This window comes from Cibotium barometz, chromosome 61 (assembly GCF_041138505.1).
Source record: "Cibotium barometz isolate CiBa-2024 chromosome 61, ASM4113850v1, whole genome shotgun sequence".
Classification (NCBI taxonomy): Eukaryota; Viridiplantae; Streptophyta; class Polypodiopsida; order Cyatheales; family Cibotiaceae; genus Cibotium; species Cibotium barometz.
The window spans coordinates 2938711-2955577 of record NC_141106.1 but is presented as its reverse complement, the minus strand read 5'-3'; the positions used below and the strand labels follow the sequence as shown (position 1 = coordinate 2955577).

Genomic DNA, 16867 nt, shown 5'->3' with positions numbered 1-16867 from the left:
CGTGAGTGTTAGAGAGAGAGAGAGAGAGAGAGCAAATTCAAGAGAAATAGAGAGAGTAAGAGAGATTGAGAGAGTTATAGAGAGAGAGAGAGTTGGAAAGAGAATTAGAAAGAGAGTGAGTGTTAGATGAGAGGAGAGAGAGTGTGTGTGTGAGTGTGTTAGAGAGCTATAGCCAGTTCAAGAGAGAGAAAGAGTAAGAGAGAGAGTGTTGGAGAGAGCAAGACAAAGTTAGAGAGAAAGAGGGTTGGGGAGAGAGAGAGAGAATTAAATTCTTATAAAAAGTATTTTTTTAATTAATGAGTCTTTTTTCAAGGGGAGAAAAGAGGACAAGGAAGAGAGAGAAAGAGAGGGGATAAAATAATTAGTTTAAATAAAATGGTTTTTGTTTTATTTTAAAAGCAAAAAATAAAAAAGAGATAGAGGTCGAAGAGCAACCAACACGCCTAAGGTGGGGTCGAGGCCACTCGAATGGAGAAAAGACACACACGGCATACACATTCTCTTGATCTCTTTCCCGTGACAAGTGTGTGCATGTGTGTTCTCTCACTCGTCTACGTGTATATGCCCTCGTGTTGCATTCTACGGATGTTAATACCCCTCTCTCTCTCTCTACACGCTGGAGCTGGAGAGCGAGAGACAGATGTCCCAGATGTCATGCTAATTGGCAGTTGGAAGCGAGGAGTTGCTGAGACGCTCTCCGCACAACAAGAAAGACTTTTATTTGTTTGTATGTGTGGTTGAAACGTGAGATGGTGGATTAGGGAGGGGGCGGCAGGGCCCCTTTGCCTTATACGAGGAAGACTCCCACACGTTTTGTTTTTCATGCGCAGTTGTCGCGTTGCTCCCAGTTCAGACGGATCTTTCAAAGCCCATCATATGTGTGTGTGTGTGTGTGGTGAGAGAGAGAGAGAGAGAGAGAGCGCGCGCGAGACACAGTCATCTTGCGAAGTTGCAGGGAACACCGATTTTCTGCGCGCCCATTTCGCCAACCAACATCCCCGCCCCTTCAGAAAAGCCGAAACGACACACTTTATATCGACCCTAATACTACTTTCCCCTCCTACATATCAACTTTTCGTAGGCATATACTTTACATCACCGTATACTTTACGATTTGATTCTATACATTTGATTCACAGTATACTTTATGATTTGATTCTATACAAAGGTAAAGAATGTAGACACATTCCCCTCCCTTCCAACTATACATCTACCTTGGAATGGCATAAAGAAAAGCTTTATACAATATCCCTGCACAGACTGTGTACGCTTATATGCCTCCGTCTGGATTATACGCATGAGCCATGCTCATATACCCTCGTCGAGGGCGTATATTTCAACCATTAATTTATACAGGAGTATTAATTATGATCATTCTCTAATGTCATGCACAGTAAAATAGGTAAATTAAGCCTAGTGGTTGATTACCCGCCCATTGGTGCTCTGTGTGGGACTCCTTTTCTTCTGCTAGGGCTTCTTCTTTGGATGCTGGGTGGAGGGGTGGGTGGGAAGATGTCATGCACTGAATTATTATGCACCGTGTTAGTGTTGATAATGCTCAATTTGCTCAGCTTGCAGGCTTTGTGGTCGGTGAAGTCTTTGTGCAAAATGAGCTCCATATGCATCCATTCAACCCTACCATATTGGTGATTTGATACAGGGGACAAGCTATAATCATCATCGTCCAACTGATGGGCTGCCTTCTTAACGGAGCTGGGTCTCTTATACTGTGAACTCTCCTCTGAATCAGAACCTCTCATTGTTGAGAAATTATACTGCACAAATGCCTTAGGATGCTGCAATGTAAAGGTCATTTCTGGGTGGTACCTTCTGATTCCGGCAAGCTGCATAGGCGTAACAAAATGCTAATTAGTATAAAATGCATTGTTAGCATCAAATGCAACATTGCATAATTGTATGCCAAAATAAATAATTGCAAACATCAATTGTGATATAATTATGGAAGTGGTACCTTACAACCCAAGGAGCAGAAGCTGAAAGTGTCAAGAAGGCTCCTGTTGCATATCTCGCAATTGTTGGTGACGCCTTTCCCCTGTCGGAGTTGAGGCCTTCCATTGATAAAAACCACACGGGCACTGTTGATTATGTACGATTGGATGCCGCTCAGGTCCAATACTCTCTGAATCTCGGAAACCCTTATAACATCATGGTAGGAAGAGCGTCGTATCTGTCGTAGAAAAAACAAGTACAATATATCCAATCTTAAAAATGCATTTAACATCAGCTTTGAGCAAGAAAATTGTGAAAATCCTTTGTAAAGAATAGATATCATTGATTTAATACCTGTATAATGTGGTGGTTCTTGTGGTCGACCAAGCATGAGGGACAGAGTGCATTGCCCATGCAATCCAGGCAATACTGGTTACACTCGCTTTTGTTGGAAGCAGCATGAATTGCACAGGGCATGAAGAAGCTAGTCTTGAGCAGAGGAAGCAGCCAAGGAGGTGCAATGTGCTCCGCATTGAAGTGGTCTTGAGATACTAGTAGCATTTGGATCAAACTAGGCGAAATTTCTGTCCAAGGCCTCGACAGAAAGCCGATTATAAGTGTTAGAAACAAGTAATTGATTTCAATACGAAGAGAATAATCCTAACTACAATGATTAATTATACTACAAATTACAAGGAGAAGATTCATACCTTAATTCTTAGCGTTGGAGGAGGTAGGTGATCTAGGATGTTGAGGGTAGGGCAATTAAAGGCGGGTATGGTACAGAGCAAAACTAAGGTTGATTAAAGGAGCCATATCTTAGCTTATGAAGAAGAAAGCTACTAGTATGCTGTTGGCAAAACCCTGGCCCTAGGGGATGTTCTCACTCTCTTTGAAAACGTCGGGGCCTAGTGGAGGAAGAGTCGGCATGGGCAATGCAATAGGGGAGCGCTTCTTAAGGACGACTATAATAATAATAGGCGTATTAAGAGAAAACGTAAGCTCCAAGTTTAATAATTCTCTCTTCTTTTCTGTTTTCTAATAGAGGTTTCGAGCCCGCATGAAACTCATCTAGGAATATTAAAAGAAGGTCCCTCCTCCACACACACGGCCCCCTCTTCTTAGTCTTACGCCCCCCAATCATCCATGGGCAGTATAGCGAACCACGCCAAGGCACCATTAACGGCCCCAACCCCCTCCTGGCCCCCACTTTGACCACATCACCTTGACGTGCCTCTCTCTCCACTTTCCACGTTGCTTCCTCCTACTCGTGGACAAGAAGGCAAAAGTGGGAGTGATAAGAGGTTGTTTCCTTAATCCAAGAGCAGGTGTAAGGTCCTTATGTTTTTTTTTGGGGGGGGGGGGGGGGGGGGGGGGAGACTCTCCTATCATCCCCATGAGAGTAATCGTTCACATCCTTTTCCTAAGTAATTGACACGTATTAAGTAGCATCTTGGGTGATTAGCCATAAAACCTAACTCCACCCCCAATATACATCCCCCCAAATTCAATACCTCTTTTGCTTTACCGTACTTCCTCTCATATTCCATTACTTTTGGCCTTCATAGGTGTAAAACGGGCGTGCGAGATGAACATCAATAAATAAATCAGCAAACAGGCAGGCAGTTGCTTGTGGTTCCACTAGCACTTGGAATAACTACAAAACCTAGGAAGGAGCTTGATGATCTCGATTCTCGCTTTATGAGATATTCCTATTAGAGGAAAAAAAAAACGTTTTGCTTCTACTAAGCCTTGCATCTTTCCAAAAGATAGTCATAGGTGTACAAAACATATATTTAATTTCAAGACGTAGACAAAAATAATTGCATGTACGTAATGTGACCTTTGACCACTAGTTTAAAAGTTTCCCACTTTAAGCCCCCTTCCTCTTCCCTCAAACCCAAACACCAGATAAATACACACATCTTTTATATATATATATAGCATGCAAGTTGCACACATTCAGATCATCTCTCATAGAAAGTTAAGCATGCTTACCTTGTGTTAAAGTGGAGAATATTTTGCAACAAAGAGCACCTTCTCTGCCTTACTTTTTACAGATATATTCCCAAATTGTCTTTTTACCAAAATTGTGATAGACCTCAACTTGCCCACTTAATATCACACCTTTAATTCCAATTGAGCTCACACCTACCTCCTCGCACTAGGCATGAGATATAATGGGGCAAATATTTCATGAGTTCTTAACAATGTCCATGATCCATTTCAAGCTTTTCCACAATATTCCTTGGTTAGCAAGGTCTACCTACTTCTCTTTCTTTTCTAAATGAAACATACTTTTGATAAAATAAGAAGGCAAATTTTAAATGTAAACAAGCATTTCTCTCAATCAAGTCATGCACATGAAAATAATCTAATCACCATCAATGCAATATCCAATCAATCAATGTAGCTAAATTGTTGAAGTGTTTCATAAAATAACAGCTAAATTATTGAAGTGTTTCATAATTAACAATATAATTTATTGCATGTTGATCATCTGCGATGTTTTGTTTTTAGTGGGGTTTACTTCACTGTATTCCTTTGTATACATACATTACATATAACTTTTTAGTGTGTATGAAAGTTTTATTCTACAAAAAATGATCATGGAGAATTCCCCACCATTGTGGGTGAAATACAAGTCACAAGCATTATGAGACTATTATTATGAAAGTATAAGCTTTTTAAAGAAAGATATATATTAGAGTTATTAAGGTTAGCCTCACAAGAGTGAAATTAGTAAATAGACCATATCAAGAGAAGATTAGATTTTGAATACATGGCATAGTGAATGAATATGATTTAACATTGTTAAATTTATGACCATGTGATGCCTTTTTACTTGTCATATTTTGATTAGAAAAACTAGCAAGTGCATATTTCACATCAAATTTATACATACATGCTTACTTTTAGTCTCTTAATATATCCTTCCTACATGATGGTTACATACATCTAGTTGTAAAAGTTTGACTAGAAAAAGTGTGTGCATATTTAACATTAAAATTTGCAATACATACTTCTACTCTCTTGATCGATCCTACATAGGATAATAAAAAATTTGCAATACATACTTCTACTCTCTTGATCGATCCTACATAGGATAATAAAAAATGTTGTGTATTCAAATTCCATCCACAGTAACATATAGTATGATCATGCTTATTAACACTATTGTATCCTAATACTTTGACATAAACTCATGATCAAGGCAATAAATTTTCTTAATGTTTCAGGTTACATAATGCCCTTCTTTAGTCTTGTTATTTAAAGAAAAGATAGAATGATCTCTTGAGTATCACAATATTGATCATCTTGTGACTTTTGTTCCATAATAACCATGTAAGTGTTAATTAGTATCTTTTCCATAATGAATGTATTCTCACTTACCCATTTTGTTATGTTATCACCTTTACTAAAATTGGCTATCAAAACATCGTATAAGATAAATTTGGATGAATCTTAGTTTTCACTAATAATAAGTGTCTCAATAATAATACTGCCAAAAAAGAATGGGAAGTTCTAGGTATGTGTGGATCTCAATTTGGCCACTATTATAGACCAGTTTCCACTACTCTTCACTGACACATTATTAGATACAATAATAGGGTGATGGGTTCAGTGGTGGAAACAACTAGGCTCGAATGGCTCCAAAGGAGGAAAAATAGCTTTTGTAATAGAGCAGGTTGTATTTGTCTCTAGTGTGAAGTGAATTGCATAATGCTCCATCTATAGTTTATAACGAATGGTCCAAGAAATATTTTATGAGAGTGTTTGTTGATGACTTCAGTGTGTTTGGGAATTAATAAGAGTATTTATAGAATATCACTATGTGAAAAGGTGTCAGGCCACCTGCCTCAGGACAAATCAAGTGGCACACCATGTGTTTGAGATACATAGTCCATGTTGCACATCCACTTTATGTGCTCATAAAAAAAGATTTGTTGGTTTACATATGGTCTAAAAGTGTGAAACGGCCTTCCCAAGTTTAAAGGAAATGTTAGCACACTACTCCCATTTTACACCTCTAGATTGGTCAAAGTTGTTCCATGTTTTTATATCCTCATCCCCTTCCATGCTAGCATTTTTTGTTCGCTCACACACTTGTATTGAAGTGGTTTGCTCCGTTGTAATGATAGATTAATTCTGGAAGAGATTACCCTCCATTGGATGGGTTTTTTATTAACTCACACACAGTGTTTTGAAATGGTTTGCTCCGTTGTGATAGATTAATTATGGAAGAGGTTACCCCCCATTAGATGGGTCTTCCATGTTGTAGGTCAATTTTGAGAAGTTGAGATTCTTTTTGTAAATAGATTTAGTCCGAGGCCCGATCATGTACCAACTTAGCCTCTCCTTAATGAAAGGATTGCCAAGTATGATGTTTTACGATCCAATTATGGCACAAGTTCATCACCACAAAGGTGTGATGATTTAACATAACGAAAATATTTTCAACTCGCATCGTTACAAAACTAATGTTCTATTAGCTAACGTATATATGTTATAATGGATATGAATGGGATGATAGCATGATAAGCTGGCTATTTTGGGGTAGTTTGGATAAAAGTGGGACATTTTCAATCTTCTAGAATCTGCGTCCTACATATCTAAGGCCCGTTACACACAACCAATCTCACATTTCCACATTGCCATGCCTACATATCTCGCCCAAGATATGTGGCAACCATGTATGATGTTAGGCAAGAATTACCATGAGGTGGTTGCAAGATGAGGTTATCTAGTTTTGTTTAGTGGGCGCCCTTAGGTTTAGCCTGAAAACATGCATTGTTTCAAGAAGAATAGCCAATCTCTCCTAGTTAGCCCAATGAGTTTCACTTCAAAGTCTTCTAATGAAACATCATATGCAAATTTGGGCAACTAAATCTATAATCTGATCAAGTATCCAATAATTGCAAACCCCCTTTTCTTTGGGAACCAAAATTGTATACAGGCCTTGTCAGAGGTTTGGAGACAGGTACAATGAATGTGAGTAAATTACCTATAACTTTTACATTATTACTCATATGATGTTCCCACTTTGAATATCACAAATTCAAATAACATAGAGCTTAACTTGATTTATCGAGTAATTTTTTATGTGTTAGACTATTTTCTATAGTATTTAAAAGGCATTGGAATTGTTAAAAAGAATACTATTTTGTCCTCCTACCACATCTACCATTTAAAATGCTCAATTTGTATAGATCTAGTGATGATTAGATTGGGGAAGATTAGTAGAATGTGGATCTAAGGTAAAATTACAATCTAACGATTGGATTTTTGTATATTTACTTTGGAAAATTTGTTATGACTGTTAGAGGCCCATTAAATCAATTGTAATTTAACTCTAGAAAATCAAATATTGAATCTTTCAATCTAAAAACTCTATGGATCAATATACTTGTTACCATGAATTTATTTAAAAAAATTGGCTTAATTTGAGTATGGGAAGATCCATTTTCAATCCTCCTAAGTGAAAATTCCCATATTGTGTCCACTCTCCCCTTATCAAGTCTAAAACCAATCCTAGTTAGGCTTGAAAATCTAGGCTTGGTAATCTTCAAAGCCTAGATATCATGCCATGTGTGAGGCTTGGGTAGGCACAAATCTTATATATGCATGCCACTTTATGTCCACATCAGCTTCGAGAGAGGATCCACATAAGCACCTTGCCATCTCCACCCTCCATGTCAACATGGTCAACCTAGTTGACTTCCCACCTCATAATCCTAGTCATCATTAATGCCACATCTGCCACCTTTGCATGCCACCTCACACTTGATGACATGGCATGCCACATCATGGAATTACCACATCAGCCATAATAGTACCATATGTCAAGAAAATGCCATGTGGCATGCATGTGCCACGTGGCATGCATGCATGTGACACGTGACACCTCCTTTCCACCTTCCCATTTTTTCAAAAATATATTTTTGAAAAAGTTAATTTAGTATATTTTTAGCATTTTTCAAAGAGAGAAATAAAACATAGAATTATAAATAATAAAATATATATAACTTATTAATATAAAATAATTTAAAATCACTAGTTTTAAAGTATTATGTTTTGAAATTAGATATATAATATTATTTTTAGAGTTCATGTTATTTAATTTAAAAAATTTAATATTTTGAATTTAATATTTCTTGAAAATATTTTATGTGTAGGAAAAACTTTTGAATAAAATTTTTAAAAAATACATTATAAAAAAAAGTAGTTATATAACTATAAAATAAAAGATAAATTTTAACATATATTTATATATCTAGTAATGATAAATATTTAGACTTGTAAATATTTTTTATTAATAATATTAATTTTTAAGTGGATAATAGTTTTCTTTTTATCTTTATGTTTATCTTAATTATCCAATCAATCTTAGATAGGAAATCCAATGAGATTTGAAGTGGATAATCTATTTTTCCTATATAAACACACATCTCTAGTACTATCCCACACACATCTCTAGTACTATTCCTTCATTGAGCCTTCATAATTTTTTCTCTCTTCGCTTCCTTGAGAATGGGTTCTCAAAGTTGTAGGAGTCAGAAATGTGATAGGACTAGACTTCCCCTATCCACCAAGTTCAAAAGGAGGAGAGGAAAAGGGTAGCTCGTGAGAGAAAGAGAGAGTGGAGAGCACATCAATGCCGAGCAACACCTTCTATTGGCAATGATCCAAGCCTTTCTCCTCCTCTTCCACTTCCTCTGCCTCTACCCTCTTAAAGAGAATGTGGGGGAGAGGGAGAGCTTTAAACCCTAGCAGCCAAACACACACACACAAGAGATAGCAAGACGACACAAGAGAGAGATGGATAGCTGAATTTTCTTCTATCTTCTTCTTCTCTACTCAACCAACATAACATAAAGATAAGAGTACACACTATATGGGTTAGTACTCAACTACTACAACATACAAGGGTCGGTCCATAATGTGAACCCGACTAAATGAGCTAGCACTATAACTATGCCAGTGTCTAGTAATCCAAAATGGCTGTCACACATCCTGTTATCCCACTGGCTGCATATCACCCATAATCTCACCAACCATGCCAGTGATGAAGATGCGGAAGCTATCACCCAGGTGGGTCATCAATGTCCGCCCGTAGCACTAGTTGAGCTCAATATCTCAACACTCCTCCTCGAGCTCAACTCCACACACTGCACTCCAAGTAAGCTCCTAAACCCGTGGAGCTTCTTTGTGCCCAATGCCTTTGTGAAGATGTCAGCCACTTGATCCTCTGTGTGCTGACATATACCAGATCTACATCTCCTGCTAGAACCTTCTCCCTCACAAAGTGATAATGCACCTCAATGTGCTTTGTTCTAGCATGATATACTGGGTTACTGGCCAACTGTATGCTACTCATGTTGTCACAATATATGACAACTGCCCTATCCACTACCCACAGGCTCTCCCATGTCACCAAGGAGCTTCTGAAACCAAGATACCTCACAAGCTGCCATAGCAGTACCCCTATACTTTGCCTATGTACCTCGACAAGGCAACTGTAACTACTTCTTACTCGAGAACATAAAACCACTGGTAGATCTCTTGTCTAAAATACTACCAACCTAATCAACATCTATGTACCCATGCAATTATATCTCTGTACAGCCTCATAGAAAAGTCCAAATCAACTGTGGACTTATGTACTTGAGGATCCGTCTAGCCGCATCCAAGTGTGGCTTCCTAGGGGCCTGCATAAACTGACTCACAAGTCCAACATCATAGCTTAAGTCTAGCCTTATAATGGTCATGTAGATCAAACTACCCACTATGCACTTGTATGTAGTGGGGTCCTCCAAAAGCTCACCTGTACCCGTCGGAAAGCTTTGTGTTCTGCTCCAATGGCATTGAAATAGGCTTACAGCCTGTCATACCATACTTGGACAACATGTCCAAACCATATTGCCTCTGCAATAGCAAAATGCCATGAGGTGATATCACCACCTCTATGCCCAAGAAATACTGCAGCTCTCACCCAAATCCTTCATCTCAAACTTCTGCTTCAGAAGCATCCTGACATCATGTATGTCTGCATCACTATTACGAGTGATAATCAAGTCATCCACATAGATGACTAATAGCATGATCCCTCTATCTATCTTTTTCACATATAGCACTTGAAAAATTTGCATTGGATATCTAAAATCCAATGGTAACAAGATACTCCTCGATCTTGTTTGACCATGCTCTGGGTGCCTACTTCAAGCCATACAAGGCTTTGCGTAACCTACACACAAAATCTAGATGTGCATCACTCTCATAACTTGGTTGCTGCATCAGGTACACTTCTTGCAAATCACCATGCAAGAAAGCATTCTTTACATCCATTTGATGTAAAGACAAACCCTTCGTTTTGCAACCATAGCAATGATAGCTCTCACGGTTGCCATGGCTGAATCTCTCCTCATAGTCTATGCCATAACTCTACGCATAGCCCTTGGCAACCAATCTTGCCTTGTTCCTGCTCACTGAACCATCAGTATTGTGCTTGAGTTTATACACCCACCCGAGTGCCTTCTTTTCCTTAGGCAAAGGCACTAACTCCCATGTTGCATTTGCATCCAATGCTGCCATTTCGTCATCCATGGCATCTTCCCATTTCTTATTTCCAATTGCCTGCTCAAAGCAAGTGGGCTCAACCTCCTGTATTGCCTTTACCATGTAAGCATAATGATGGGTTGTATATCCAAGCATATCTCAACCTGTCAACAACAAGGTATCTAACCCTCATAGACCTACGTACACCTGGATCACTGCCAGGTGTCCTCAAAACAGCCCTGGTTCTCCTTACACCAGGACTAACCACATACGGAATTCCAAGCTCCTCATCAAGGCTCTACTCAGAGCCACTAGAGTCACCATCCACATATGAGTGACCTATTGACAGATCAGGCACAAAAGGTTGATCTATCTTTTCCTTCCCTTTGTGTGATACATGTGTACCTGCATTCATTCCTCAACCTGTGACCATGGGCTAACATTGGATCCACTGCTCGAGGACCCAAGTCCACTCAGCACCTGCTGTGATTGCTGCTCTACATGTGGTGCAACATCAACACTTCTTACATCTGCATCTTTTGTTGCCTTCACTACTACTGGTGCATACCAGCTATTCATCTCATCAAAGACATCTCTGCTTGCTCGCATCTCACGAGTGGTAGGGTTATAGCATCTATAACCTTTTCGCTCCATAGCATAACCAATGAAGATGCATTTCTCTACCTTTGGATTCAACTTTATTCTCACTTCATCAGAAACATGTACATATGCAATACACCCAAACACTTTCAAGTGAGACACATCCGGTGTTATACATGTGAACTTCTGTTCAGGAGTCATACCATGAACAACTACAGAGTGAGTGTCATGTTCATAATGTACACAACAGTTGCTATTACTTCTTCCCAAAAGTAATGTGGCATATTCTTTTCAACCACCATCAAGGCATGTGCCACTTTGCAATGTGCCTGTTTTTCCTTTCTGCAACACCATTCTGTTGTTGCGGAGTGTACTTGCATCATGTAAATTGCCTCTTGATTCCCTGCTTTCTCAGGAAATCACTGAACTCATTAGAGAAATATTCTCCCCCACATCTAATCTTAGGCATTTTATTTGCATTCCTTTTTCCTTCTCGACTGAGGCTTTAAATCTCTGAAAGTGAGCAAATACCTAAAGTAATGTGGCATATTCTTTTCAACCACCATCAAGGCATATGCCACTTTGCAATGTGCCTGTTTTTCCTTTCTGCAATACCATTCTGTTGTTGTGGAGTGTACTTGCATGTAAATTGCCTCTTGATTTCCTGCTTTCTCAGGAAATTGGTGAACTCATTAGAGAAATATTCTCCCCCACCATCTGATCTTAGGCATTTTATTTGCATTCCTTTTTCCTTCTCGACCGAGGCTTTAAATCTCTGAAAGTGAGAAAACACCTCACTTTTCTCCATCTCTGGAATTAAACCCACACTTTCCTAGTGTGGTCATCAATGAATGTAACCTGCAACCTGCAATTGTTGCAGTCTTGGTCGGTCCCCATACATCTGAATGTATGACATCCGATGGCCTTGCACTGACATGTGTTTCATGTGGGAAAGCATGTTTGGCCTACTTACCAAGTTGGAATTCTTCACATACCTTATGCATACTGTTAACCTTAAACTTTGGCAAACCTGCAACTATATTTTGGGCTTGCATAGACTTCAGTCATCGCTGTACATTCACATGACCAATGCGCTTGTGCCATATGTTAATATCTACAATGACACGTGTTCCATGCGCAAACATGGCTGCCTTTATTTAAGGCATGTTCACATCCAAAAAGTAAACATCTTGCCATTTTTGTTACCCTTTTCAACCAACCGACACTCATTTTTGAAGTCTTCCACAAAACATTCTTGAGGATTAAACCTCACTTGCAGACCTTACTCAACCGTTTGTCCAACAAAAACCAGGTTCTTTGTAATATTCGAAACATGAAGTACTTCATTTTTCCATCCTGCATAGACAATGGCACTTTACCCACACGCGCAATGGGATGCACAGTATTATCACCTGTTTCTACATAACCTGGTTTTTCCATTTTCTGCATATCTCTAAACCACTCAGCATGATTGCTCATGTGGTTAGAGGCGCCAAAATCCACATACCATATATCTTGAGATCCTGACACATCCCCTGTTATGGAACTAAGCATGTGCTACATCATAAACAGCTGCTCACTTCTGTCATCACCTCCATGTTTGCTAGATGATGCATAGTTTCCTTGCTGCAACTTCCCACTTTTAATGTCATTCTACTTTTTGTATAGCAGTCCTTTGCCATGTGCCCTGGTTTGCCACAGTAATAGCACTCTGTGCTATTTGCATTTTGATTTCTTTGCCAACCACCTCAGTCTCTTTGGCTCCCCCTACCTCTAGACTGGTCTCTTCCACCTGTGTATGATTGCTAATGTGAATCTTTAGACTGTTGTTGTCCAGAATTCTGATTTCCTTGTCGGCCACCACCTTGGCCTCGACCCACGGCCTCTACCTCTGCCTCTACCTGAATTAGAGTAGAAGGCCTTTTCCGATGTGTTCTTGCTTTGTGAAGAAGAATCCTCACCTGAAGCCTTTTCTTCTATGATTAGCATTAGATATCAAGTCCCGAAAGTTGGGATTCTCCCTAACTGCAATGGAGGTCTTAAATGGCTTGTACTCTTTGCCAAGCCCATTCAGATAGACACTCACCAAATCATCATCCTCCACCACTGATACATTGTTAGACCTAATAAATTCAATAATGCCCTTGATCTTTAAGGCATATTCATTGATGGACATGCTTTTCTTTTCCACAGTATGCAACTCTTGCTTTAACTGCAACTTCCTTGCCTTTGTGTTAGTCTGGAATATCTAAACCAGATTCTGCCATGCAACTGCTAGAGTGTTTGCATCCTGTATGTGTCCTATCATAGTGTCTGTGACACTAATTGAAAGCTAGTACATGACTTTTTTCTTGCAACCTCATTCCAATCCTTGAATGCCTTTATATCTGCAGGTGTGGTATTCTCCTCAGATAACTCCAGAGGTTCCTCATTGTCTCCTTCTACATAATCCCAAAATCCTTTATCCCATTAGGAAATTGGTCATTTTGAACTTCCTGGCATGGAAGTTATTCTTATCCAGCTTCTCACTAATTTTGTCAGACATGTTTTCCTGTAGCAATCAAATAATCTGCAAATAGACAACTTCTGTATGTAACCTGCAATATAGCAATATCTCCTATAAACTTCTGTATGTAACCTGCAATACAGCAATATCTCCTATAAACTGCTGTGATAGCAGCGGTACTTCAACATAGCCTGTGTGTCACCAAATGTGACCAGAGTACATGTACATACAACCAGTATCAATAATACATGTGCAAACCCTGTCTGCACTTCCAAAATACACTGCTGCACTGTAATAACCAGATTTCGAGAAGAAATAGTTCTCTACTAGAACTTCCAAAAAATTGTCAAAAATACCATGCAGTGACAAAACAGGTCCCGTATGCACCCGAAACGCGCATCTGGCTGAAAAAACTTTATCCAATAGGATGCTATACCTGCCTTGTAGCTCCGCTCCTATGAAGACAGCTCCTCAATCGGAGATGTGTAGCTCCCAGAGCTATTGAGGGGTGTTGTACCTAAACAAAGAAGGGGAAAGAGACGATGGTGCTCTTACCCGTGTAGTACTGCTTCCTTCCTTGTTTGTTCTTGCCTCTTGCTTGTCTCTTTATCCCTCACAAATGAACCAAGTTCTGATACCATAAAGAAAATGTAGGGGAGAGGGAGAGCTTCAAACCCTAGCAAGCAAACACACACACACAAGAGAGAGCAAGACACAAGAGAGATGGATAGCTGAATTTTCTTCTATCTTCTTCTTCTCTACTCAACCAACATAACATAAAGATAAGAGTACACACTATATGGGTTAGTAATCAACTACTACGACATATAAGGGTCGATCCATAATGTGAACCCGACTAAATGAGCTGGCACTATAACTATGCCAGTGTCTAGTAATCCAAAATGGCTGTCACATAGCCTCTCATCCCAATGGCCGCATATCACCCATAATCTCACCAACCATGCCATTGGTGTAGATGCGGAAGCTATCACCCAGGCGGGTCAATGTCCACCGTAGCACTAGTTGAGCTCGATATCTCAACACCTCTTCCCCCCCACTATCCCTTCGTTTAGATAATCCACATGAACCCGCCCTTCTTGAACACCCTTCTCTTCCACAAGAACCCACAAGAACCCACCCCCTTCCTTTGGGCGCCCATAGTGTGGATAGGAAAGAACTATCAAAGTCGGAGCACGTCGTTGTGCCCATGAAATCTTCCAATCTGTTATGTGCACATTATATGTGCATATACTAGGAGGCTAACCCAGCCTAGGCATGTGAACATGGGAGCATGAGAACATGATCTAGTGGGACAAGGGTTAGGTCTAACCTTGGGTTGAGCTTAGGGTTAGGAAATCAATGGTCACCATGGAAATGGAGAGTTAAGAGTCACTTGAGGGCCCTCCTATATAATAGGGGCATGGTGCATTCTGAAGGGATGTTCTCTTGTGTGTAGAGCATTCTGAAGGGATGTTCTCTTGTGTGTAGAGCATTGTGTCTACTCTCTTGCCATTTCAAGCTAGAGCCAAGTGTTGTTGGAGTGCAGTCATATCTCTTGGTGGTATGGGACACTAAGGTAAGATATGTAATACTTCATTGTATTTATGTGTGCACCCTTGGGCTCAGGGGTGGTTGGTCAGATTGGCACGATTGCGTATGAATTAAAACTACCTCCACATGTGAGAGTTCATCTAGTCTTTCATGTCAATATCTACAAATACTTAGAATCCATGTTAACCAATGTACTCTACAATTTTGACGCCACCCATATTGAATATCCTACCATAAATCCTGAGGATATCCCTGACCTTCAAGAGTTTATGAAATCTCACAAGCCTAGGCACCCACCCCCTAGCAGCATAGGTCATGGTCAGGAAGAGGCCTCGTCTTCATCTTCAATTTCCACTTACCCTGTATATTCTAATGTCACTACTAGTAAACTCCTTAATCCCTATCCTAATGCCCCACCTACTAACACATCTCAGGCCGACTGCATATTCTCTACTTTCACTCCTCAGCAGATAGATTTTCCCACTAACCCTCTAGGAGATACTGGCACCTCACCCGTCTCTCCAATGGCAACCTCAGGAGAATATGAGGGCTTCATTTGTGCTAGAAATCCTCTGTTAAAGCCCAAGCTAATTTTCAAAGTACTAATGCAAGTAACACCCTTTGAACCAACTTGAAGGATTCTACCAGAAGCCTACTCTGAGGTCACACCAACAAAACAACCTTATGTGCCATACCCTCTATGAGCACCTCGCCCAAATTTAGAAGAACTACTTCCCTTGGCTAGAGAGGGTACATTATGGGCTAATGTGGTGCGGCACACGAAATTAGCCAATCCCCAATTGGCCGACCTGCTGGAGATCAGGATTGTCACTTTAATGATCAATTATTGCTTTTGCAGGTGGAGAGGCTCACCCCGTACACACAAGAGGTGGCTGTGCCACAATTGTCATAGATGAGGCACAACCCAAACTAGAGGATTTTGGAATACAGCCAGACTGACGAAAAGAATACTTAACAATTCCAGAGTACAGCCAAGTCTATATGTGCGTGCCACCAACTCAGCGGGTTGACCCATTGTACATGTCCCTAAAGAGAAGATGAACTCCACTAGAGTTTTAGGAGGCCAAGCAGCGCAACTCCCATGTCTGTTATAATTTCACGGTCTTCATGCCAGACTTTACAGACATACAGGAGCAAAGGAAACAGATGCTCACTTGGATACTGGCATGGCACCGTAACCCCCGGCGGACCCAGCAATAGTGGTAAGTGTTCAATTTTTGAAATTGCTTGTGGTCCTCATTGATCAACCCAAAGAGCCCTATGATGGCTATGAAGCTAAGCAACTACGATTCGACATGAATCATGGCCCATCTGTTCGGGGCATGATGATGTATTACCATCGTCTAAGGTGTCTTCCGGCTTACTTTCATGTCACGTTCGAAGACATGGTGGACATAGGGTTTTGGCGCTCACACTTAGCATTCAGACGCACCCTCAGAAAGCTTCAGTCACGCCAAAATTTTTACTGCCATGAGTTTGGTGACCAGGTTTTTAGACCTCGGTAACAAGTTCTAAGGATAGAACCTACATCAGGAAGGGGGGGGATGTTAATCCCATTTTGTATTAACAAGTATGCTCCTCCAAATTGAGGACATTAATAAGTGTCATTTAACGGCACTATAAAAGTTGTACATTATGAGATATTGGCCACCCAAGGCCTAGTTAAGTAAGTTTTGAGCGCCC

The 16867-nt window shown here is 40.1% G+C and overlaps 1 protein-coding gene across 1 annotated transcript; it reads right to left on the bottom strand.

Moving 5' to 3' along the window:
* Nucleotides 1–1294: 1294 nt before the first annotated feature.
* LOC147604463 (uncharacterized) lies at nt 1295–3019 on the bottom strand. Its single transcript, XM_086794825.1, has 4 exons — nt 2661–3019; nt 2305–2534; nt 1973–2188; nt 1295–1844 (listed from the first exon to the last, which is right to left on the bottom strand). Exons 2-4 carry the CDS (start codon nt 2509–2511, stop codon nt 1425–1427), a joined length of 843 nt encoding a protein of 280 aa, XP_086650951.1. The 5' UTR covers nt 2512–2534; nt 2661–3019; the 3' UTR covers nt 1295–1424.
* Between the last annotated feature and the right edge of the window lie 13848 nt (nt 3020–16867).

Coding starts and splice junctions, on each gene's coding strand:
- LOC147604463 (XM_086794825.1), bottom strand. CDS start 2,511: ATGCTACTAGTATCTCAAGACCACTTCAATGCGGAGCACATTGCACCT. Junction 2,189..2,304: donor AGAACCACCACATTATACAG/GTATTAAATCAA, acceptor TTTCTACGACAG/ATACGACGCTCTTCCTACCA. Junction 1,845..1,972: donor TCTGCTCCTTGGGTTGTAAG/GTACCACTTCCA, acceptor ACGCCTATGCAG/CTTGCCGGAATCAGAAGGTA.